Raw genomic sequence first — 24,861 nt, forward strand, 5'->3', positions numbered from 1 at the left:
TCAGATTGTTTCAAACTCTAAAATCAGAAAAACAAGTTCTCAAAACCTCTATGTAGACGGCAAGTCAGGTCACATGCTTAAAACAAGCTCCCTCAGAAGCCAAAACATAACTTCTGGTACCTCAGATCGGCATTTAAGATAAGTAGGGTAAAACCAGGCCTAAGGTTATATTTACCTAGCTAAGAGCAAACAGAGCCATGTTTGCCTTCCAGTGCTCAAAGCTGACCAGTGACCAGTCCAGAAGATGCCACGTTACTGCAATGCTTGCACACTCTGCCTTCTAGCAGCTTTGTATTTACAGAAGTACATTATTAATGCACTTCCAAACTGGGCGGATGGTCTTCTGTCTTACGAGGTCAGGACAGCTGCAGACATCTTCACCCATTGCTGTCTGCAGGTATTCCCTCAACCCCAGAAGTAAAAGGGTTCTTGAAAGCCATCAGGAAAGTAAAACAAAAGCTAGAAGTACAAACCAGTACCAGACAATCAAAGACAAATTCTGATGATAAGGAGACATGAGACACCTGTTGTCAAGGCTCCCAAGTCAATGCTGGTTTCCAGTTCTGACATATCACCACACTTTTTGAAAGCTGTTTTTTAGCTGCTTAACACTTTTTCTAAGTATGTCTAACTGGGAGAAATAAAAGAGCCAGTGAGATCTAAAAGAGACCATGAAAGACCTGTTAGTGTTATCACCAGTTCAAAAGAGTCTGCAAGTGTAATGTTGGGGGTAGGGGTGCGCATATGTACACTCTCTGTTTTTAAAGGAGGAAAAAATAAATTGAAGTGATACTATTTTAAGGCTTTTATGCAGAATTCCTTTAGAAGCAAAAAGGATAAATACCTCAAGACCATAAGTTACAAGCTACAAGCTTAATCTCATTCCCTTGCCAGTCTGTTTTGTCCCATGCCACAGCACGACTGACAGGTTCAGAGATCACCCCTCAGCCACCCTCCGTGTCCAACTTCAACCAGCCCAGCCAGGCCTCGCAATTCACCAGCACACACTGCAGTTCAAGTGTCAAGAGTAAGATCCTTGCAACAGTTAGTCATCTTATCCTCCTCTGAGAGCTAGTAAACTTTATTATTCTGTTAGTAAATTGTTTCAAAGCAAAGCATTTAAAAAAGTATGTTTACATTTTACTAGCATTGTGGTAAGAAATCATGTAAGTGCTGCACTGATTTCTATTCAGCTTATATTATTTAGGAACTAGACATACATCCACTCAAATCTGGTTTTAATAGTGAAAGGAGTACTAATAAATACAGTATCCAACAGTCACATAAGGACAGAAGACCAAAGTCATCATATATTTATGCAGGAAAGTTAAGAGCACAATATTAAGAAATGCTTACTTCACCCATGATAGCCCCATGCCAGGGATATTATAGTACAAATGTATCCATTAATTTGTCTCCATGGGGTTTTCAGCTAATGGAAAAGTTATTTCAGAATTAAAGCTTTCAGTGATGCAAGAAGCTTGCAGTACACATCCAACTAAACGCCATAGATTATGCTTACTCTTAAGTGGCATACAAAAGCTCTGAGATGGGAAACTGGGTGAATACTCTGTTTTAGAGCAAAAAACCAGACTGATTTCCTTCTGAATCAATACAGGTTACTTCATAAAAATGTTCAGGAGAGGAAATATATAAAATAATACACATCAAGGCATACCTTGTTTTTAAAGATTCATGACATTACTGCTATGAATTTTCTTCTTACTCAGTCCTAATTATTTCTTGCATCTTTTTCACTTTTACATCTTCATTAATGTCATTTAAGAATTTTCACTTTTTACTATTTCATTCCATTTGTTTTAAGTTATGTTCTATGAAAACAACATAGAAGGCAAATGTCTGCAGAACTCATTTAAGGAGTGCAAACATCAAGGAAATTTTTAAAGCTTTAAGTGGACTTACTCCACAAAGGCCAAATTTGAGAAGTTGTCAAGATTTAACCAACTGAAATTTCTGGTAAAGAAATGCAGTTCTCATGGAAGTTTTCTAACGAGTTAATCAGTAGGTTATATCATTAAGCAAGAAAATAGAATCCTCTGTATTCAACTAACATCAATGCAACCGATGTTTTATTTTCTAAGTAACTAGAAGTCATAACTTAGGAGTGCAAGTGTTCTAATTAGTTCATTTTGTCCTTGAAGGTTCAAAGCTGCACTAGGCAATGTTTCTGAAGTTTAATATGGTTCAGCTAGAAAGCAGTCCGTTCATTGCTGAAATAAGGCTATAAGCCTAGAACTAAGACTCTTTCATATCCATTCCACCACTCTTCCAAGAGCAAATTAAGGACGAGTTTGATTTGCCCACTTACACTGTGTATTTGTTAGCACTTTGTATCAAACCAAAATTTGATGCTATGGTTTGAAAATGATGAGCTGATAAAAATACCACCAACAGTGTTTTACAAGTATGAGTTGATGCCCATGGGCATACTGCAGCTACTTAGTTTATTTTTATTTATTTATACACTAAACTACTACATGTTAAGAGACATCAAAAGGGCTAAGGGAACATAAAATAGTACCAGAAGGTTTGAGTTACCCCAGGTAGATTGTTGCTCTTCAGAGACTATCAACACAACACTGCTGTCTTCAATTACCTGAAGGAAACACACAGTCTTCTCAGAGGTCCATGCTGGTAGGATGAGAGGCAAGAGACTAAAGTTGCAAGAAGGGAAATTCCAATTAGATATTGGGAAAGAAGATGCACAATGAGGATAATCAAACATTGTAACAAGCTAACCAAAGAGACCAGAAGTGCTTATCCTTAGAGATATTCAAAACTCAACCGCACAGATCCTGAGCAAGCTGATGTAAGTTGCTTCTACAGTGGATTGGACCAGATGACTCCCACAGGTTCCTTCCAACTCAAAATTACACTGATTCTGCAACATATGCCCAACACCTATTTCTGATGGGGTGGGGGATGCACACAAGGAGGATGCAGCCCTTGATTTAATTTGAAGTAGCATGCAGGACCTTGCTGAAAAGCCTCTCTAACAGAAACAATAGCATACTGAAATCCAGCATCTCTCTCTGAGCAACAAAAGCCAAGAACTTCACCACAGCTGCGCTCAGCTTCAAGAGAATATAGTAAAATAAAAGTGAGGATGCTAGGGAGATGCAAAGTTGGCAGCAAGAAAGATCAGATCCTTACAGGTAATAACATACAGAGAAAGTAAAAACACTACATGGACATACCAGGTAGTAAGAAATGCTTGAAAAAGCAAAATAAACCAGGCAGAATGAAGAGTCTAGTAGAAACAAGAAAGAAACCTTCACAAAGTTCATGCTTTACCCAAATGAACACAGCCATGTAAGATTGTTAATTTGGCAAAAAAACCCACAAAGCAACAAAGACAACACCACCACTCCCCTCGCAATTTACAGGAGGAATAATAATAAAAAAAATTAATTTTCCCCTTCCTTTCTTCAAAAACGTATGAAGAAGAATGCATAGGACCAAGAGATGATCACAGTACAGAAGGATCATCTGGAAAACACACACATCAGTGATTTCTTTCAACTGTTCCATTTTTCCTTCTAATCCTTGCAAAAAACCAAAGCCTTAGGTCTTGGGGACTCCCAGGGTGTGTCTCACATTGGAAGCAGCTGAAGAAGTCATAGAACAGACAAAAGGGGAACCAGAACCAAGGTACTGGGACATGTTTTGATATGGCTGAATTACCCAACACAGTAACAATGACTTAGAACCACTGACTTGAAACAAAACTGAATGCACACTATTTTGGTACCAAAGAGCAGAAGAGTGGCAACCATAATGCAACTTCTAAGAGAACTTCAGGAAAGATCTCAACAATGAGTCTGTAAGCCTTATGTCTCTGTTAAGCAAGTTAAGAGAGAAGTGTAGCACCAAATGAGTATTACATAAATGGCAAAGAATCAAAGAAACTTTTCAGAGGGAAGTCCTGACACACAGGCCTAGTAGAAGTCTCTAAAGGAAGTAGCAAGCACAGGCATGGAAGTCATGTAGTGGTGCAGCTCCTGTGAATACCCAGAAGTCTTGCAACAAAAAGTAATAAAAGTTTTCAAGGAAGTTAACTGGTCACATGTGAGACAAAAAGGTCTTTTCATGGACAATAACTGGTAAAGAGATAGTAAGCAGAAGGTAGGAAGAACAGTCAGTTCTTACGGAACTTGCTGACTAGTGCTGTTTCACAGGTATCTGTGCCCACTGTTATATCCATTTATAAACAATGTGAAAGTTAGCTCATAAAATTAAGTCAGTCATCATCACTACAACCACAGATATTTGAAAGGACTTCACAGGACTGACTGACTAGACAATAGATTTGCAGATTAAACTCAACAGAGGTAGGTGATATAGGTGAAAACATTAATACAAACTGACAAGCTCTGAGCTCATTACTGATGAAGGAGTAAGATATTAAGGGAACAGTATATAGTTTCATGATCTGGAGAAAAGGAATTGAACACAAAATAGTATACCACTGCAAAAATCTATAATGCATTCACACCTTGACCCCTGTGTGAGGCTTTGCTCTGCCTCCTGTTCTCTCCCCCTCCACTTCACCAACTTGGGAGGAAGAAAAGGTCTAGAAATCTGTCCTCTTTTAGTTTAATTTGTTATTAGGGATGTGTTACAGCTAAGCAGACTGGGATTTACAGCCTGAAACAGTATAAATTGTAAACATGCACACATACATGGAGAGACAGTAAGTGGTACAACACTAGAATAATACTGGGGGATCACATAGACTAGAAGATACCAAGTCTAATGCAAACTCACTCATATTTTGCCCCAGAAACGGTCCCTGATTCACCTGTTCCCTGAACTATGGCCATACCAGTAAGCATGCTACGAGTTAAGCAGCCACAGACTATCCTCGGGCCAGTAACTCAGCTTCTTCCCCACACCAATTCTACTTAGCAGCACAGATTCCAGCCCTACACATCAACCCTGTTTTTAATACTCTTAACACTCTCTGAGGTAGCTGCTTTTAGCTACAGCGCTTCCTCACAGTCAGAACAGAAGTCACCTCTGGGTACAGCCATACTCCCTGCCCTTCCTACATACCTGGAGAGGAAGAAACATTTTATTCCCCAGCACTAAAATATGTGACATTCCCTAAGAGATAATCTTTCCCCAAGAATCTCCTGCCTACCTTTCCCTCACATCTGTCTTTAACAGGTACAGTCTTTGTTATACACGTAGTTCAGCAAATTCTCTCTCAGCTTAACTGCCAGCCTTTTCCAACATAAGCCAGAAGAAATTTCCAAGGATTCTTAAGTAGGAAACCTTGCAAAGAGGCATGATCTCCCATGTCAGGATACTAGGCTAGACAGAACTTTAACAAGCACAACTATCCTTATGGGGTCAGGATGTTGAACTCCACTGCCCACCTCAGCTCTGAATCATCCTTCTAAAGTGTTTGCTAGGAGTTGTCAAATCTTTGCTTACCTGAATGAAAGTAGCACCCTCTACTGCTGCCTTCAGGTCTGTACAGACACTAATGAGAGCCAACTGCTGCTCCACACTCAAAGTTCCTTTCAGGAATCCCGACTTCTCCATCTCTTTCATTTGTTTGCTGACAGAAACAATATAAATGCATTTAAATACTTTACAATTGTTAAGCCACCATTAATTTTTTTTAAAAGCACAGTACTAACAACACTACTTAACAAACAAAACTAATAGTTAAGAAGCTACTTGCCATCCAGAACATATATTTATACTAAAAAATACAAAGGTTCATTTCAGTCATTTCTCTTCGCTCCCTCATAAGATTTTCTTCTTTCTCTTCAAGCATGGACAGCTTTAAGATCTACTCCTAGATGCATGCTTGTCACTACCTCAAACTTGTTTTCACTGATGCAGGATCAGCATGAGTTTTCCCACTCATTTAATGGGAAGGGGGTCCCTTCAGTATACTTCATCTAGTTTTACAAACGGCCCTTTTCTTACGAAGCCTTGCTGTAAGAACACTGTTTAACTGTACAGGGGTTTGAAAGGGCCAGTTGAATCTGGTCAATCAACAAATGGTTACAGGACTGGTGCCACAGCCAGGGGTTCAGCTACTTGGACCATAGAACTTCTTTTGAGAAAGCTGGTCTACTGGGGGTTGATGGGGTCCAACAGACAGAAGTGATGCAATGGCTCCTATGACTGGGGCAGTGGAATGGAAGGATACAGGTTCTTTCAGAATGACAGGCAGGGGAGACCAGGAGGGGGTGTCACCCTTGATGTCAATGACCAGCTGGAGTGAAGGGAGCTCTGGCTGGGGATGGTTGAGGAGCCAAACAAGAGCTCATGGGTAAGGATTAAAGGAAGGGCAGGGACAGGTGACATTATAGTGGGGGCCTGCTACAGGCCATCCAACAAGGAATACCAAGCAGATGAAGCCCTTTATAGACCAATAGGAGCAGCCTCACTTTCACAAGCCCTGATCCTTGTGGGGGGCTTCAACCACCCCAGTATCTGTGGGAGGGACCACACATCACAGCATAAGCAGTCCACGAGGTTCCTGGAGTGCGTGGATAATGACTTCTTTCTCCAAGCAATAGAGGAGCCAACAAGGAGAGATGCTATGCTGGACCTTGTTCTCACCAACAAGGAGGGCCTGGTGGGGAACGTGAAGTTCAAGGGCAGCCTTAGTACAGTGACCACAAAACGGTGCAGTTCAAGATCCTTAGGGCAGTGAGGAGGATGCACAGCAAGCTCACTACCCTGGGCTTCAGGAGAGCACACTTCGGCCTCTTCAGGGATCTGCTTGGTGAAGTACCACGGGATAAAGCCCTGGAGGGAAGAGGGGCCCAAGAAAGCTGACTGATATTCAAGAATCACCTCCTCCAAGCTCAGGAGCGAGGCATCCCCACAAAGAGCAAGTCAGGCAAAAACACCAGGAGGCCTGCATGGATGAACTCAAACACAAAAAGGAACAGGTAGCCTGGGAGGAATACAGAGAAATTGTCTGAGCAGCCAGGGATCAGGTAAGGAAAGCTAAAGCCCTGATAGAATTAAATCTGGCCAGGAACATCAATGGCAAGAAGAAAAGCTTCTGTAGGTATGTTGGTGGTAAAAGGTAGACTAGGGAAAACGCAGCTCCTCTCCAGAAGGAAATGGGAGACCTGGTTATGGAGAAGGCTGAGGTACGCAATGACTTTTTTTGCCTCAGTCTTACAAGCAAGTACTCTAGCCACACTGCCCAAGTCACAGAAGGCAAAGGTAGGGACTGGGAGAATGAAGAACCACTTGCTATAGAAAATAAAGTTCAAGAACATCTAAGGAACCTGGAGGTGCACATGTCCATGGGACATGATGGGATGCATCCATGGATCCTGAGGGAACCAGCAGATGAAGTGGCTAAGCCACTATCCGTCATATTTGATAAGTCATGGCAGCTCAGTGAAGTTCCCACTGTCTGGAAAAGGGGAAACATAACCCCAATTTTTAAAAAACAGAAAAAAAAGGAAGACACAGGAAACTACAGACCACTCAGTCTCATCTCTGTGCCCAGATCCTCCTGGAAACTATGCAAAAGCACATGGAAAATAAGGGTGTGATTGCTGACAGCCAACATGGCTTCACTGACAGCAAACTGTGCCTGACAAATTTGGTGGCTTTCTACAAGAGGGTTATAGCATTGATGGATAAGGGAAGAGTAACTGACATCATCTACCTGGACTTGAGCAAAGCGTTTGACACTGCCCCACATGACAACCTTGTCTCTAATGTAGAAACACATGGATTTGACACATGGACCACTTGGTGGATAAGGAATTGGCTGAATGGTCACACTCAAAGAGTTACAGTTAATGGCTCAATGTCCAAGTGGAGACCAGTGGCAAGTGGCCTTCCTCAGGGGTTGGTACTGGGACCGTTTAATGTCTTTGTTGGCAACATGGCCAGTGGAATTGAGTGCACACTCAGCAGATGACACCAATCTGTGTGGTATAGTTCACATGCTGGAGGGAAGGGATGCCATCCAGAGAGACCTTGACAGGCTTGAGAGGTGGGCCTGTGCAAACCTCATGGAGTTCAACAAGGCCAAGTAGTAGGCCCTGCACATGGGTCAGGGCAATCCCAAGCACAAATACAGGCTGGGCAGAGAATGGATTGAGAGCAGTCCTGAGGAGAAAGACTTGGGGGTGTTGGTGGGTGAGAAACTCAACATGGCCCAGCAACATGTGCTTGCACAGAAAGCCAACCATATCCTGGGCTGCATCAACAGAAGCATGACCAGCAGGTCGAGGGAGGTTATTTTCCCCCTCTACTCTGCTCTTGTGAGACCCCACCTGGAGTACCATATTCAGCTCTGGAGTCCTCAGCACAGGGAGGACATGGACCTGTTGGAACAAGTCCAGAGGAAGGCCACAAAGATGATCAGAGGGCTGGAGCAGCTCTCCTGTGAAGACAAGCTGAGAGCTGGGGTTGCTCAGCCTGGAGAGGAGAAGGCTCTGGGGAGACCTTAGAGCAGCCTTCGAGTACCTAAAGGGGGCCTACAAGAAAGGTGGAGTGGGACTTTCTACAAGGGCATGTAGTGATAGGGCAAAGGGGAACAGCTTTAAACTGAAAGAAGGTACATTTAGATTAGACATTCTGAAGAAATTCTTTAGTGAGGGTGGCGAGGCACTGTTTCAGGTGCAGCTGTCTGATTTTTTTTAGGTATTCAAGAACGAATCTTGTTTTATAATAGAAGTACCTACTTTTCCCCCCCAAGAGAATACAGCTTAGATGAGACATTTAGACCACAGTATTCTGCAGCCAAAGATGAAAGTTTGCAGGGACTTAAAGACAATCCAGTTCCCACTGAAATATACAGAAGCAAGCCATATCTCAGCAGAGGTTCACCAAGCCCTCAAATCTTAAGCTTGAACTGGCTCACTAGATCTATCATTAACTTCCAAAGAATCAGAAATTTACTTCAGCATCCATATAGTTGTGTTGTGTCCAAGAATACAGCGAATATAAGCTCTGATAGTTTTATCCTGGCTTTATTAGTAAGTCATAAACATCTGTAGCTCTGTAAGTTACTCTGATGTCCTTTCTTCCACTCCGAGTAGTAGAAAAAAAAAGAACATTTGTTTCCCAGCAAACAAAACAGCTTCCTAACATACATCTCTCACACCCACCCAGAGCAGCAATACCTCATCCTGGGAGCAATCCCACTAAATATCAAGGTAAAGAGCACCCAGTGGCCACTTAGCAGTAGCCAAAAATGCTTACAGCAGTTCTGCTCCTGATTTCGCACAACAGTCAAAACAAACAAATACCTTCAGATCACCATAGACTTTGTATATTAAATCAAAGGATTTCCAATAACTTGGGAGCAAGTAAGATGTCAACAGAGGCTCTGTTTGAAGCTAGTAAAGGTGACAGTGTACCTTCCAGACCAATATGTACCCATATTCTGGACTTGGGAAGAACAAAATCAACAACAAATATCCACATGCATGTGCACACACAGTGCTAACTCCTACAAGCATTAACTTTCTCCTCTTAATAAGCTGCTTCAGCAACTAACTCCAGATAATAATTTATGTACTGCAAGTTCTAACACTTCCTCTTTATTTTTGTTTCTCCAGAGATGATCATGGACAGTGACTTTTTAACTCTCTTAAACAGAGCACACCTGGGTAAACAACGAGGCATTGCATTCCATTTACATTGGACAAGAGCTTTGAAAAGGTTCAACTAATTCTTGACTGGAAAACTACGCCAAGAGTCATATACACTTTTTAGACATTGCTCAGGTCTGTCCTGTTTGCTTCCTTGGAGTCCCTTACATTTGGTACTAAAATCAGTATTTCTCGCAATTTATGCAGTCCAAAACAGATGGGCAGTTCCATTAATAGCCTTCTACCTCTTTTCTCAAATATGCATTTAGGCTCAAAAACCTAGACCTTTCCTACCCAAACCTAGTCAAATTCCTTTTAGTAAGTTTCTTTTAAGAGTACTTCAAGGAGGAAAAATAATAATTTGTGCTCAGACACACCCCCATCCCCCCAGAAACAGTCACAGAAGTCAGCAGGAAACTCATCAAGTGTCTGGAGAAGTTCTCATTTGGTTTCTTAATGACACAGCAAATGGATGGCCGGAAAGCACAGGCTTCTACCTCTTGAGCAACCTGCATGGCAAGGGATAGAAGACAGGAAGCTTCAGCTCCATTTTCCAAGTTGCCAGGGTACACCACAGCTTGCTAGGCAGAAGTTCCATCCAAGACTTAGGGTGTCTAGCACACTAAAGGTGCCAGTGCTTCATCTGTAAAGAAACAGGTACACCCAAGCTAGAGTATCCAAACTTCTGGCTCCTTCACTCCTTGTGAGGCAAGATAAGGAACCAATAATTGATAAGGAGCCAATAATTCAAAAGGTCTTAACTATACGTTCATCAGAAGTTCATTTCCCAGGTATTCCTGCCCAAATCCACCATACTTTTGCTCATAGGCTGTATATTGCTTTTAAAAAACCAAAATTTAAGTTTGAAGAGACCGCAACTTACTTACTTTCTTCTTTGAAGAAGACAGTAAAGTTCTTGTTCATTTTCTGTGCAAATACTACATTTGTCTCATTCTCCCTGGTCCTCTGAAACACCAGTCTGACAGGTAACTCAGGGATTCAAAAAGGCTAGACTCACAGACTAAGAGATCTAGCTTCTGGTTTTCTTCCACAAGCTCTTACAGAAGTTTGTAGCAGCTATCTCCTGTTCTATACCTTACCTGCTCTGCCAGTGACGACCCTGCCATCATTTCTGCTACTATGTCATAAGCCATCACACACTACACTGTGCAGTGAACACCATCTCTTAATCAACCTGCAAAATCACCATCTTCAACCTTTGGAACTTAAGGCTGAACTGATCTTTTTCCTCCTAAACAAAAATCTTCCTGTTAACACCACCAATCTTCATGTTAGCCATTTATTTAAAATTAGTACGATTATTTAAAGCATGGAATAGGAAATACGTGCATTACTTCAATTTTGGCCTTCCTCTCCAGGAAATTTTCTCCTATGGCATCCTTCAATATATTTATAGACATTTTGGTTACTTTGTTCCACAAATTAATTTTAAGTCTTCCAAATGCTGAACTTTCTTCATATTCCCCTAGGGTATCAGATTACCGCAAAAGGGTGGGGAGAGAAAAGGAGCATCCCCTGATAGGTATAGATTGAGGCACAAACCAGACCAGTTTGTAGATACAGCAGTGCGCCACTGACCTGTGCTGGATGATGAAGGCAGCCTAGACTTCAGGGTGATCATCCCTGAGGACAACCACAGCCTGAGGTCATTGCAGTCGTGTCCACAGCACACACCACAGGACTTCGCTCTGTAGTTTTATTGTACACGTAGCTTGAAGAATTTGACTCAATACCTGTACAGTCCTTGAAGAATCAAGAAGTCACGTCCATGAGAAAAATACTACTTCCTTTTAGACCTCACACTTTGTCTACCTCCAGAGTTTTACTGTTGTACCTGACTGCCCATATCAACACTACTCCGGGAACTGAGACAGTATTTGCTTCAAGATAAGGCACCCAATCTATAGTACATACCTGATCACATAAACTGCCTGGAATGCTCTTGGTTACAACTCCTACTCTAAAATCCTTGACAGAAGGACCTTGCAAGTGATGCTATCACTTAACACATTTTTTTCACCTCAGTGCCTTACCTTTATCTACAGCTACTAATGGGCAGCCACAGTATTCAGCACAGGTTGTTGCAAGATGAAAGACCACTTAATCACAAACTTACTGCCCACACCACCAAGGAGAATGCAGGGAAGAGGACACAAATATTATTCTTCACAATTTCAGCTAACTATCATTGCCTAAAGACTAGGACCATTAACCAGTCATCTACCATCTAGTGCTGTCTAATAAATGAGAGGGTAGTTGGCATGTCAAAAAAAACCCAAACAAAAACCACAGAACAAACAAAACATCACCGGTGGCATATATCTAGCCTGAGACACAACAGATCAAGTAGGCAGCAAAGCATGCCTGACACTGGGACCAGCTCACTGTCCACACATGAAACAGCCAAATAGTAAGCTGCTAATACCAAGTTGCAATCTGTCAGCTGAATGAGTTAGTAACCACTTTCCCTCTTCCTGCTTTTCCCAGACTAAAGGTAAGCATACAACACACTACCATGGAAGAGTTATTACATATTAAGTCTCCTTGAAACAGCAGTACAAGCTGGAGCACAAAAGTTATGTATATTTCTGTCCAGACAAGAGAGATTCGGAGCTGTCAAATGCACTTCATCCATAGCAATGGTAGTATATTGAAGAGGGATAGTTGCACATCCGCCTTTGACACAGTTTTGAAGAGGCACAAAGCAAAGGACTACAGAGGAGCCAGGACATGGCGTAAGAGGACAGTGATGAAAAAAAAGCCAATCGAAGTTCTGAGATCTCCTAAAGTTATCCAACACAAACTGTTTTCCAGCCAGGGCACTCTCAGGACATCTATAGTGGCATTACATAAACTGAATGCTGCAACAAGAGGAAAGACTTAGTAACAGAAATAGGCAGTTACGGTCACAATGTTCTTCCCCCATGGTAAATGCAGAGTCGCCAACATTGCAGAGTCTGAGCAGGGTCTGCAACTCACCACAAGTCACTTCTTACCCTAAAGTATCAATTCCAATGCTGTCTCCAAATCTAGTGAGCTAAATAAGTTTAATTGTTAGGTTTGTCAAAATCCTTTTGGCATCAGAACTGGTAAGTTTATGACAGGAAACCTTCCTGCTAGGAAGAATTTTCTGTGGTTCCTAATGCAGTGGGTTTTTGCGTGCGTGTTTTAAGTTTAGGTTCAAGACGAAAAGGTTACCTAAAATAGAGACCGACCATTCACATCCCTGCTTCCAGCCACGCAGACCCAGGTTTCAGGCTGGTTCTCCCACAGACACACGGGCTGAGAGGGGCCCTGAGAAGTCTCTTGCACCTGCAGCAGAAACATTGCTAATACCAGATTTGGTTAGCCTTGGTTTTGTGCAGCTAAGCCTTGCAAGCCCTCAGGGATGGAGATTTCACCAGCTTTTTGGACAACCTGTTACTTCTGCATACCAGTCAAGTGTCAGCACATGACTGTTCTCAACTACTTTGTAATTAGGAAGATCAGTCTTATTTAAATCATAGATCCTAGCTGCCCAGGGGACTGACTGCCACACAGGAATGAGGTGAAAAGACAACATTTCCCTTTGGAGTTGTTTTCAACTACAGGATGGTGAGGCACAACCTTTGGAAAGAATCTATCCTTTCCAAAGCCTATTAACACATTCTCTAGTTAGTTCTGCAAATGAAGCAATTTTCTCTAGCTAGCTGACTGCACTTTTCGGGGCACAGGGTTGGGGGGTGGGGTGGGGGAGTGGCACACAGGCAGAAATAAAATGGAAAAGTAGAATCAAGCCTATGATTTAGCACAAGCTCGATACGCCAGTGTCAGGCACTCAACAGCAAAATAAACTTTGAAAAGGATCATCTAGTTAGAAGTTGTCCCCTCAAAGGGGATACCGTCTCTGTTCTGTATTGTATCAATACTGTAATGCAGCTTGGCTTAGGTCTTCCTTGATAGTTTTATGTAAGAGGAAGCCAGCTCGGGAAAGCTCCTAACCACATGGCTGTGGAATGTGCCATAAGCTAGGAAAGGAGAGTGAAGCCTGCATCCTCACGCCACAAAACCAACCCAGGAAGCTGGTATCCTTTTTATACATACAAAGCATAAGAGGGCATCACACAGCAAGAATTCATGTGCATCCAAATGTCTTTTCTAAACAATAGTCTTGTCCTGAAATGAGAAAGATGATGAACCTGAGTTATGGGGGATGTCTTCCAAAGCTCTGGCTATAAAAAAAACTCATAGACACAGATACAGTCTACTTCCTTGCCCTTATGACCTGCCGTACCTCAGACAATTCAAGTTTCACAACCCCATTCACAACAGTACAGAATGCTTGAAGTACTTCACTTGGCCAGGGGTTCGGCAGGGTGATTCTCCTTCTTTCTGTCTCCTGCACCTTGTTCATTTCTCATAGCAACTGTGCTCCTACACCACAAAAAAGCTGAGGTTGCTTAGTGCAATACTACACTTTAAGTATTATTTTAGTCATAAATATTATTGGACTTGATATCTAGTAAAGACGACAGGAAGTAGAATATTGTGATCTCAAGACCACTTGGCTCCAGCACTTTAAAGGTCTAACATCCTTGACCCATGCAGAAGAGCAACCTATAGTCAGATAAAGCTGACATACAAGTAATCCTCACTGAACAGCCTTACTTTTGAGTTTAGGTTCAGTACCATGCAACCTTAGCACTATATATTGAGTTCCCAGAAGGCAGACTTCTGTACAAGTCCATTCTGGAAGCGCAGAACTCACTGAGAATTTCATTTTAATTAATTAATTTTAAATTAAGGGGATAGGGTCCCTATTATTCAATAATGAGAGGGTCACAGTTGCTTCCCTCCCAACTAAATATTTCCATGTTTTGATAATAAGTGAGATGTAATGTATCTATGTAATAAAAGTAGCAATAGTAATTTTATGTGCCCATATCCCTAGATACAACTACCACTTCACAAAGTCGACTTCAACCTGTCCCAGAAAATTTTTCTACTAAGGCTAAAAGAAGGAAGGATGAGAAGACAGAAAAGAGTTTCTAGTATAAATCTACTGTTTAGCGCAGTTGAATATAATAAAGTAGTTCTAAAAATAATCTTGTCTTTCTAAAAATAATCTTGTCTTTGTATTTTATCAAACTACATCCTGAGATCTTCCACAATTTTTTTCCTGAAGTTAGCTATAGCCTTTACACATACAACTGTTTGGGTTTTATACATTTAAAACAGTTACCTGCTTCTGTGTCCTGGAGGAGATAGTTTTGTATTCAAGTAAATACTGTATTTAACCAGCATCTACTTCTAGAAAGAAATCACAGAATGCATGCACAAATATCCAAGTTCTAGTGTCCTCTTCAGAGATTCAACTAAACTTCTTCCTTTTGCAGTAGTCTTTCATTTACATACAAAAACTGTTCTATATAAAACATACACCAGTTACATGGGGGGTGGGGAATAAAGATTGTTTAATTACAGTGGAAATGCTGTATCAGCAGCATAATTATGTTTAGAACAGTAACGCAGTAACTATTTGAAAAAGTTCACATATTGCAAGAATCATAAATGTGTTTTTGCGGGGGGGGGCATGCGCTAAAACATTTATGCATCCTATGTTTTAGGATTACTTTCAGGAACTGGGTACTACTTGTTTTTCTAATTCTCATTATTTTAAAGTTTAGCAATCTTGCATTCAAATCAGAATCACATTGACTCAGAACAAAGCATACTGGATACAGAAAGTTACATTTTCCAAGGTGGGTTACTACAGCATGCATTCAGTAAGTCAAGTGTGGCATAAAGCTGTTCATTAGTTTGTTTCTTCACTGGAAGAAATGGTTGTTCCATTAGAACAGACACTGGTTAATAATGCCACTGGTACACCCAGTTCTTCAATCCAATGTGCAGTCATTTTGTGTGTCAGGGCACTGACTACCACGTGTCTGAGAACAGGCAGACAGGTAGTAAATCCATGGCACCATGTTAGGCCCTAGTAAACACACTCTCCTTTTCTTTCTCTATCTGGTCTACTGATACTGTAGCAACCCAATACATACTTCCACCTGTTTCAGTAGATCCAAATTCCACGCTTCAATGTTTTTTACCCATAACAAAATGCTTTGGATAAATTTACAGAGTACACTTCAGATTTTCCATAAAGATACATGAGGCTCTCGTGATTATTGTAGATCCATCCCAGATTCATTGCAGTCCTCTTGCAGGACTACCCACCCCTGCTACCCACCTACTGTTTTGTGAGAGTTGAATTAATGAAGCCTGAGATGTTTCAAATTTATATAAAGGGCTGTAAGTTACAAGTCAATGTACTAAACATCAATCACATTAAAAAATACTTAAGTATTATTTCTGCCAAAGTAGTATCATCTTCTTTTAGAAGGTAAATGTTGTTTACTACTCAAATCCCACTTATTTAGGAAAGGGAAACTACAAATAGTTCTCTGCACACTCCAGTTTCTCCTTAATATGTAAAGTACCTCCATACACTAAAAGTTCATAGATTGCAGCCTAAACTGGAACAAGTACTTTTCAATACTAAAACAAAATAACCCACAAAACCCCTAAGCCTAAAAACTTCCCTAAAAGTACTTGCTATTCAGAGGGGGAAAAAAAAGACAAATCCCAGCAAGTCCAGATAAGTACCCAGCAGTTGGCTTTGTCAGACAGCTCCAATAGGCACTCCCCTCCTGCTCTCTCCAGCAAGTCCTTGTTACCTACTCAGGCTCCAGCTCTTACACAAATATAGTACCAGTAACTCAAAGGATTACAACTCAACTGCAGGTTGTATGTTAAGAAATCAGCATGACAAAGTTCAAGTTTGACCATATTCTGGTAGATACAATCATTAAAATACTGGTTGAAGAAACCGCATACCTTGTATTTTCATAAAAACTATGTTGTCCTGAAACAAGGCTTTTTAACTAGGATGTTACAAGAGCCAAGATACACAAGTTAATTATAAGTTAAGAACACCTGCTTTGTTCTTGTTGATGTGAAAGGCAAAACCTGCTTTGAACTCCTGTGGGACAGCACCTGCAGGCACAGGACAGTACAGACGCATCCAAATAGCACTCTGCCCTACTTGACACAACATTTTATGCTTCAGTTTTCCAAGTTGAAAACTTTGGAAAGCTAAAGTCCTCATTTTGTTATTCAAAAACAAGAAGTTAGGGGTTGGTCCCATCTTCATTAATATAGACTGCAAAACTGTCCCCTCTGCAATAATCCAGAATCTCATCATGGCAATTCCGCAAAAACCAAAAGCGTCTGTCATCCAGGTGTAGCAACAGAGATCTTCAGTCTGACTAACACCCACCTGGAGGGAAAGGTTTGGGGAAGTGGGGGAAAAAAAGAAAAAAAAAAATTTCTCCCTCTTTCATTATCAAGCCTTTTTTAGCAAATCTCACTAGATACCACACACTGTTTAACTTCGGGACTGACCTACAAGGGGCTCCTGCAGTCACTCCTCCTTGCTGTACGCCTTGTTAAAGAAAGCAATCAGGGTGCAATGCACCCCAACCCTGTTCTAGGTGCAGCTTACTCCCCATAGGAGCCAACACGCAGCAGCTAACACATTTCACTCCAAGGTATCATGAAGGGAGGGCTGACACATTTAGGTCAATGCCAATCATGAAGCAACCTGAACTTTAGCATTAAATGCTGATACAGCAACATAATAAGGTTGTGCACAGAACCACTCTAAAAATGCACTCTCACAGGCATAGAAAAACAGTATTTCCAGGTCCAGCAAGAGGGTGAATTGGGCCAACCAGACACTGAACCTTCTATTGTAAGAACTAGGGGCCAAACAAAGCAACTGAGGAGCCAGGTTCAAAACAAACAAAAGGGAATAGCTCTTCACGAAGCTAGTAGTAAACCTGCAGAACACAAAGTCCTTTGGCAAGGACGCAAAAGCATTTACGCAGGTTCAAAGGAAGGTTAGAGAAATACTTGGAAGAAATCTAGAGTTACTGAATACATAAGCAGCTTCTAGGCACTGAAGGTTGGGGGCAGGGAGCAGACGGGTAGGACTTGAACTTGTAGCTCTGTCATGTACCAAAAGCATGGGGCTTTAGCCATAGTGTCACAAGGCAACAGAGAAAAGGGCTGGAGGATTGCTGGTCTGAACCAGTGTGATTGTTCTCATGTTCACACCCTCAAATCTGCTCTTTATAAAGATGCTTCCTAGCCTCTACTACAACTGATCAGTATTTGCATGTTTAGTGAAACTAGCAACCTATTCTTCTAGGACTCAAAAAATACTAAGAATTTAAAAATTCTAGTTATAAAATACTAATAAATGTACCAGGGTTCTTCAGCAACCCATTCTGAAAGAGTCTTTGTTGTCTTTCTATGCTAAAACTCTTATGTTCATGTATTTTAAACTCTGCCTACAGATAACCTAATCACGGTAAACAATGTTTCAAGAATTTGGATTTAAACTCAAGCTCTTAAATCATTGCTTAAGAATTAAAGTGCTCTTCAGAAAAGTCACTGAGCGATATGGGAAGCACAGTTCTTCTGATGTTAACAGGACCTGTACTTCAAAGTTAAAGCCTTCATCAAAGATTAAAATCTATGCTACCTCAAATGGTACAATATGACTGTTCATTCATGATTACAGAAATCCCACAGTTTCATTACAAACCCAGTCATTTCAAGTCAGGTGACCTACCGAATATTTTCCAGTGCACTTGTCAGCTGCTGATGTGAAACATCATAAAGTTTCACTTTGAAGCCTCCAGCAGCAAACACCATGGCCCAGCTGCAACCAATGAGTCCACTGAAAGGAAAAATACGAGCTAATTAATAAAAAAGCATTTATTTCAAGGAAGGAGGTCTGACAAGCATTGCAAGAAGAAAAGCAAAGCCTGGACTCTTCGATATTTGATTATGAGATTGTTTACATATTGATAAGAAACAAATCTCTCTAACAGAGAAATATCCTTTGCTAACTGTGTAACAGCTTCTCTGAGAGCTGGGAGAAAGAATGAGAAAGAAAAAAACCAAAAAACCACAGAGGACAGAAAAATTCAAAATACTACAAAAAAAGTAGCAGGAACAACTACTTTGGGGTGCTGGACTCACGTATAAACAGTTTTGTCAGCTAGTCTTAACCTGGAGCTGGTATATGAATTTATATTAAGGGTTTGGGGGGGGGTGTTTTGTTTCTTGGGGTTTTTTTAATTAAAAACTCATTCATTCAGTTCATAGTCTAAAGACAGACAGCAGTCCTTTGGTGCAGTTCAGGATCCTGCTTCAGGGACGATCAGAAAACCTAAGACTAAGCTACTGAAGTCATGGGTCCTCAGCAATTCAGGAAGTACCATAAGCACGTGAAAAGGAAAAAAAAAAAAAAGTCCCAGCAAATGTAGGTCTGATACTACTTTTCCACCTACCCACCTCTAGCACTACTTTTTATTTTTAGGCAAAGCATTTTACCATGCTGGAAGCATACAGGAACAGTCTTCCTACATCTTTTGGTGAAGTCACATTACTAAGAAATACATAGAGGAAACCTGTAGGAAGTGACAATTTTATCCCATCTCTCACAGCAATGCAGATTTTAATTAGATTTATAGCAGGCATCAGCCTCTTCAAATGGAAGCACTGAGGCACAGTGTCAGAAGCCTAAATAACCTAAGATTACAAAAAATAAATAAATTCCATTTAAGAGATAATAGCAGAACTCCATACCCATGACTGTTACTGTGGGAGTTTTGATAATTACATGTATTTCTTGGCATTTCCAAGATAATTGTATTTGCAGCATGAAACTTAAGCAACCTCTGGCAATCAGAAAATATAAGGCCACTGGGCATGAATAAAGGCTTAAAAGAGAAGTAAAAGTCAAAGATAAACCAATAGGGCAGATGAGAAAAGTAGGAAAACAGGAACATCTTCAGCCTTTGGTTTAAATATATATAAAAAAACCCAAAACCAGGAAGTTTCAGGAAACAGCAGAAATCAGTGGAAATAATTGGGACAAAAAAAACCCACTAAATGCAAAATTTCACCTTTTAAGTGGACAGTAAGCTCTCTCTCAAAACTTACCATTTAAAAGAAAAACCACGCACCACTGTAGTAAGCTCAGACCTCAGCAGTTCTCAGGCAAACTACAGAACCAATACACTTTGGGAAAAGGTAAGGTATGGGTCAAAGTTTGTTACCTACTATAGCCTCCTGGCTAACAAGTATTTCTAAAATAAGAGCATTTCTAAAATAAGAGCATTTGCATCACTTAAACAAGCACGTCTGAGCTACCAGTATCTTTATAAATTAGGATCATCTCTCCCAAACTGCACTTTTAAATGAAATTTCCTTAAATCAGTGTTTGAGCTCCCCCCCCCCCAAAAAAAAAGAGCTTCTTTTATTTTAATACAAGTTTTTAGGATTGTAGGGTTTGTTTTTCTTTTGAACTACAGAGTGCACAAAGTAAGTCAACAGTAGGTATCAGACCCGTGCTGTTAGTCCATCCTACGCAACAGCAACATAGAATCTGATGTTAGCATATTTGACCCCAACACAGTGCTTTTTGATGCTTTAAGTGCTGTCATTTTGGGCCCAACGATGAAGTATTACTGACCAGATCTGCTCACAGAACTTTTGCAGATGCTACCATAAACAGTTTTTCTGCCTTCAGTGCACCTGTGCCACAGCAGCCTCAGAGAGCGAGAGCCTGGCTCTCCTGACCCTTCACACACCTATGGGGAATGAAAGTTCTACCAGCACCACCACTAAGCGCCAGCTTCGTCACCATCACAAGATGGTGCCGAGACACATTCCAAGACCTCAAGCAGTCTTGCTAATAAAGTTTGTTGCAGCCCACACTTCCAGCACCAAGTTATAGTGGTACGTAGGGGGCTGTTACTCGCTGGCACATATTCTCCCCACAGAAGATTATTGTTCAAATAAAGAACTTCAGGAAGTTTAGGCCAAGAAAAGGATGAAACAACGCATTCCCACACAGGTCAGAAATGCCACTGTATCCTGTGATAAAAATGTATCACTGCAGGCATGCCCAAGAGAAACTTGGGACTTTCTTGACATAGCTGACAAACAGATTTTTAAAGCTGTGCTCAGATCTCTCCGGTCTTGCACTTACACAGAACGCTTGCAGTGGAAAACGGCAGCAGTCTTTCAGACCTACAGGGTGACTGACTTCGAGCAGAGTGGATGCTGGTTTGTCGCTTGCTTCATTTTTTGGGATTTTGTTTGTTTGCTTAAAGTAGCACAGAGCTGTCAGAGGCTGAAGCAAGGACACTCCTTCTAACGACCCAAACAGGTGCATCCCCCCGGCTCCTCAGCCCCCCGCAGTTGCCAGCCCTCCTTAGCGCTGCTCCCCTGCCCCTACCCCAACCCTGCTCTCCCTTGCACGGGCTACACAGGCCAGACCCCCGGGGAGCCCCTCGCTGCTATATGCGACGCCCGTAAGGGCAAGGCTGGCTGAGGGAGCGCCTCCCCCGCCGCGCTGAGTCGGCGAACGCGGCTCCCGCAGGCCAGGCCGCGCCCGAGCCCCTTCGCACGTCCCCGGGCACCCGTTCCCAGAGCTGGCCTGGCACCTCCTTCCCTGGGCGCCGCACCTACCCGCGGCAGAGGAGAGACTTTACCTGCCGATGATGGCAACCTGCGAGGATTCCATGCCTGCGGGGGCGAGAGAGGCGGGACAAGGAGCCGGCACGGTGCTGCTAGAGCCAGCGCTGCCTTAATACACCCCCGCCCCTCACCCTACGGCTCCCGCCATGTTACGGCCGCCCCCATTGGCTCCTGCTACGAGCGCTCCGATTGGCTCCGCGCCCCTCAGTGACCGCTACTTGAGCCGCCCGGCGGCCGTAGCTTCCCTGAGGCGGGAAGAGCCCGCCCCGAGGCGGCGCACGGCGGGGCGAGAGCGGCCCCGCTGCCAGCAGGCTGCCGGGCCGGGCCCCGCCCCGCCCCGCCCCGCACGGCCACGGGGGTAGGCAGGTCTCTGCGCCCCCGCTCACCTACCGGCAGCTCTCACCTGAGGCGAGTCCCGGCGCGCCCCTTCGCTTTCCGCAGGCCGGGAGAGCCCGGCCCAGACATCGCTCGCGGTATCAGCACAGCCCTCCCCACGAACTCGCAGCGCTGGCAACGCCGCCTGGGCGCCCTCCCCGCGGGCAAGCAGGCCCGGCATGGCCGCCCTCAGGCTGGGCCGAGCGGTGCCAGGGGAGGGGGTCACCTGCCGGATGAGGGGCCGACAGCGGCCTTTGCCGGGAAGGAGGCCTACCTGTTGTACCCACTTCAGGGTGGGACATGACAAAGGTTTGGGTGACGGCCACGACTTTACCCAGCCGTTAAAGTGGGCAGGCCCCTGCAGCCATGTAATACCAAAGGGCTCCAGGTACCCCCAGCTGAGCTCTGATGAACCTGAAACACACCTGTAGAATCTAGGCCTTGGGATTCACAGCTGCCTTTGGAGATGCAAAGGCTCGGGCACACTTTGGCCAAAAACAACTAGAATACATCAAACCCACTGCCCTCTTTTTTTGACAAGGGCACAAATGATTTCCAAAGTAAAGTTCAAATTTGAAACTTAATTTCATACTTTTTTCACATTAAGCAAGGCCTTATTATTCTTAAAAATACTTTCTTCTTGAATTCTGAGTTAAAAATATTTTTACTGTCCTTTATTTTTGTAGAAAAGTTTTCAAAACTGTGCAAAAATGTATTACAATGTCAACACAATTCTTTAAGCTGCTCTACAACATCTACTGTTCCTGTTGGCATGCTGCCAATTTTTTCTAATTCTGCGTAGTTGCTTTTCATTTGCATATTGCTCTATAATCATGCTGGATATTCCTGAAAGGAAACAAAAGTTAACAAAGTTAGTTATTATCAAAGATTATATTACTGTACTCTTTACAAAGCTGAGAAATACTTGCAAGTTTTTCTGTCTCTCTGGCTTTCTGAAAAAAAAAAAAAAAAAAAAAAGTTGAAGATAATACATTTGCTCCCAGAATCAATGTTTTATAGTTACCGATGAAGTTCAGTGAGCTTTTGTTATCGTTTCAACCTTTGTTTGGCTATCATTTCTTCTAGATTCCAATAAATAAATACAATGAAAGACCATATAATCACTTTGACGTCCATCCCCCTTACCAGCACTTTGCTAATTCCAGCCACATTTATCAAGGAAACAGAAATTTCAAAGTATAAATTCCGTAAGGCTTCATGAAAACTACTCAATGGATAGCAGGTGGAAAGCCAAACTAGTACCTCCCTGACTTCCTGACCTTAACACCACAAAGGTAACCTTAGACCTGCCAGTAGCTGGGAAATGTAGGTGGAGCAAAGTGGTCATAACTGGGCCAACAGGAAGACTTTAAAAAGTGGGAGAGAAGGATGCAGGACACAGTGCCAGTTCTGCTGCTCGTAGCTTCTGTAGGCTGGCATAGAAAGCATTGTTTTATGATTTTAGCAAGTACCAATTTTGCTCCTTTGAAGACTAATTCAAAATGGCACGACTTAGCACACATTACAAACACAAAGACCTTTGTCTAGCCAAAGTATAACTGAAGCAACTGATGTATACTTACTTTGTGTACTCAAGCTTTTACTTAAAAAAAAATATTACAATCCTAGAACATAAAATTAATGTCTCTTGAGCTTTGGAAACAGTTTTCGGAATAACTTCACAATCTCTCCCATTTGGAAGTACTTATCAGTTATTTTAATATCTTTTACCTCCTGAGATGTGTATTTGTACCTTAAGTTGTCTTAAGTAATAAGACTATTAGAGACAAAAGCCTTTACAGATAGACAAACGGATTCAGCAGAATTAAAAGTTCAGTTAAACTCTGCAGGAGGCATACTACAGAGGTTTGAGAGCTAATGATAGTTGTGATAATTAGAGCACCTTTAAGTTCTGCTGGTGAGCAAAGCAAGAGGCCAGTGGCAATGATATCTGAACTATATTATTATAATCCACATATTAGTCACAAAGCCGCATAGCTTTGGATCAGTTATTTGATTAGCGTGTGACAGTGGCAATATTCCACAATGTTTGTGTTGACCAGACACACTTATGAGTCCAAACTGAACAGATCACAAGTGGAGAGTGTAATTTGCAAGAAAAAAGGAAAAGATGCGGTGACGAAAGTTGAGGCGGACTGAAAAGAAACACTATGTCTGCGTGGCTAGGTTCAGACAAAATGGCCTTTATTGTTTATACAAACTATTTGTATATCTTAGACAGTGCAGGTGTTAGACCTTGATAGGGTTTTGTGTCCTTCTTCTTGCTTGCTATTTGCTGTTGCTGTAGGTGCCCGTATGCTGCGGTTCTAAGCTCTGATTCTTCACACCCTGTTTACATACCTGACAGTTTGTGGCTGTCTTAAAGGTACACGGCTAAGTCTTTGAAGTCAACTAACTTGTCTGCAGACCCGCTGCAGACCCCAACAAAAAGATAAAGAATTAAATTCTCAAAATTGTAAGTCAAGGGAAGAAAACATGATTTAAAAAAAAAAAAAAAAAAAAAAAAGCATAGTTTCATTTTTGCGTAATAGCATAAGAGTTTTTAGGCCCAGGACTTACAGCCTCCACAAACAAGGGACAGTGATTGCCCTTCCTCTTCTGCAGTTCACGTGGGATGAGCAGAAGGTACCCTAAGCCCAGAGACATCAAAAACCTGTAACAATGTGGTAAAAGATCCTCAGCTGCATTAGGGAATGAAAAGCAGGGCTTGTATTGGCAGCAGGAGAGGCCCAAGTGGAGCAAATATTCACTCACCAACATATATAATTTTTCTTCTAAGTCCAACAGCAGTGCGAGCAGACTCAACTTGTGTTGGGAGCTGGAAAGTTGATCCCTCCCTGCTTTTAGTCTCTTTCTATTGAGCATGCTCCTCCACTGCCCCAGTGAGGAGCTGTAGTCTGCTACTGGCTGTGGAGAGGGGCTGTGGAGAGGTGGTGAGTTTACTGAAGGGGAGGAGCAGGATGGTATAAAAGGCATGTCATGAACAAGGGGAAATAACTAGCATTAACTGTGAGCTGTTAGGAGGTGCAATATGAAGGTGATGTTAATTCCACCTTGCAGAAAATAAAGGAATTGTATGCTTCTAAAATAACAGTGTCTTAGCCTGAGCTTTTGGCATGGGATGGAAACAGAGGCATAGTTCACATTTGTCAAGTATTAGATTGGTTTAATGCATTACTTGCTTACCAGAGCAAACAATGTACATTTCTTTTGTAATGGGCTGTGGTAC

The 24,861-nt window shown here is 42.1% G+C and overlaps 2 protein-coding genes and 1 long non-coding RNA gene across 5 annotated transcripts in view; 1 reads left to right on the forward strand and 2 right to left on the reverse strand.

Annotated features, from left to right (window-relative positions):
* Positions 1-21,426, reverse strand: part of CRYL1 (crystallin lambda 1) — a 61,621-nt gene extending 40,195 nt beyond the window's left edge. The window contains exons 1-3 of one of the 3 annotated variants that reach the window (XM_056327726.1): positions 21,251-21,426; positions 18,316-18,423; positions 5,461-5,587 (exon numbers count right to left, since the gene is read on the reverse strand). In XM_056327726.1, the coding sequence (XP_056183701.1) occupies positions 5,461-5,587; positions 18,316-18,423; positions 21,251-21,282 (267 nt within the window). In that variant the 5' untranslated portion in view covers positions 21,283-21,426. The remainder of the gene's footprint in view (positions 1-5,460; positions 5,588-18,315; positions 18,424-21,250) is intronic. The other 2 variants (XM_056327724.1, XM_056327725.1) reach the window with 2 other exon arrangements.
* An 830-nt stretch (positions 21,427-22,256) lies between these two features.
* LOC130144510 (uncharacterized) lies at positions 22,257-24,472 on the reverse strand. Its single transcript, XR_008820152.1, has 2 exons — positions 24,387-24,472; positions 22,257-24,285 (listed from the first exon to the last, which is right to left on the reverse strand). It is a non-coding gene; the product is annotated as an uncharacterized LOC130144510 (long non-coding RNA).
* IFT88 (intraflagellar transport 88) overlaps positions 24,426-24,861 on the forward strand; it is a 57,065-nt gene continuing 56,629 nt past the window's right edge. Inside the window, exon 1 of the mRNA XM_056328310.1 lies at positions 24,426-24,565. The gene's annotated coding sequence lies outside the window, so the exon portion shown is untranslated. The remainder of the gene's footprint in view (positions 24,566-24,861) is intronic.

Source organism: Falco biarmicus, chromosome 2 (genome assembly GCF_023638135.1).
Source record: "Falco biarmicus isolate bFalBia1 chromosome 2, bFalBia1.pri, whole genome shotgun sequence".
Lineage (NCBI taxonomy): Eukaryota > Metazoa > Chordata > Aves > Falconiformes > Falconidae > Falco > Falco biarmicus.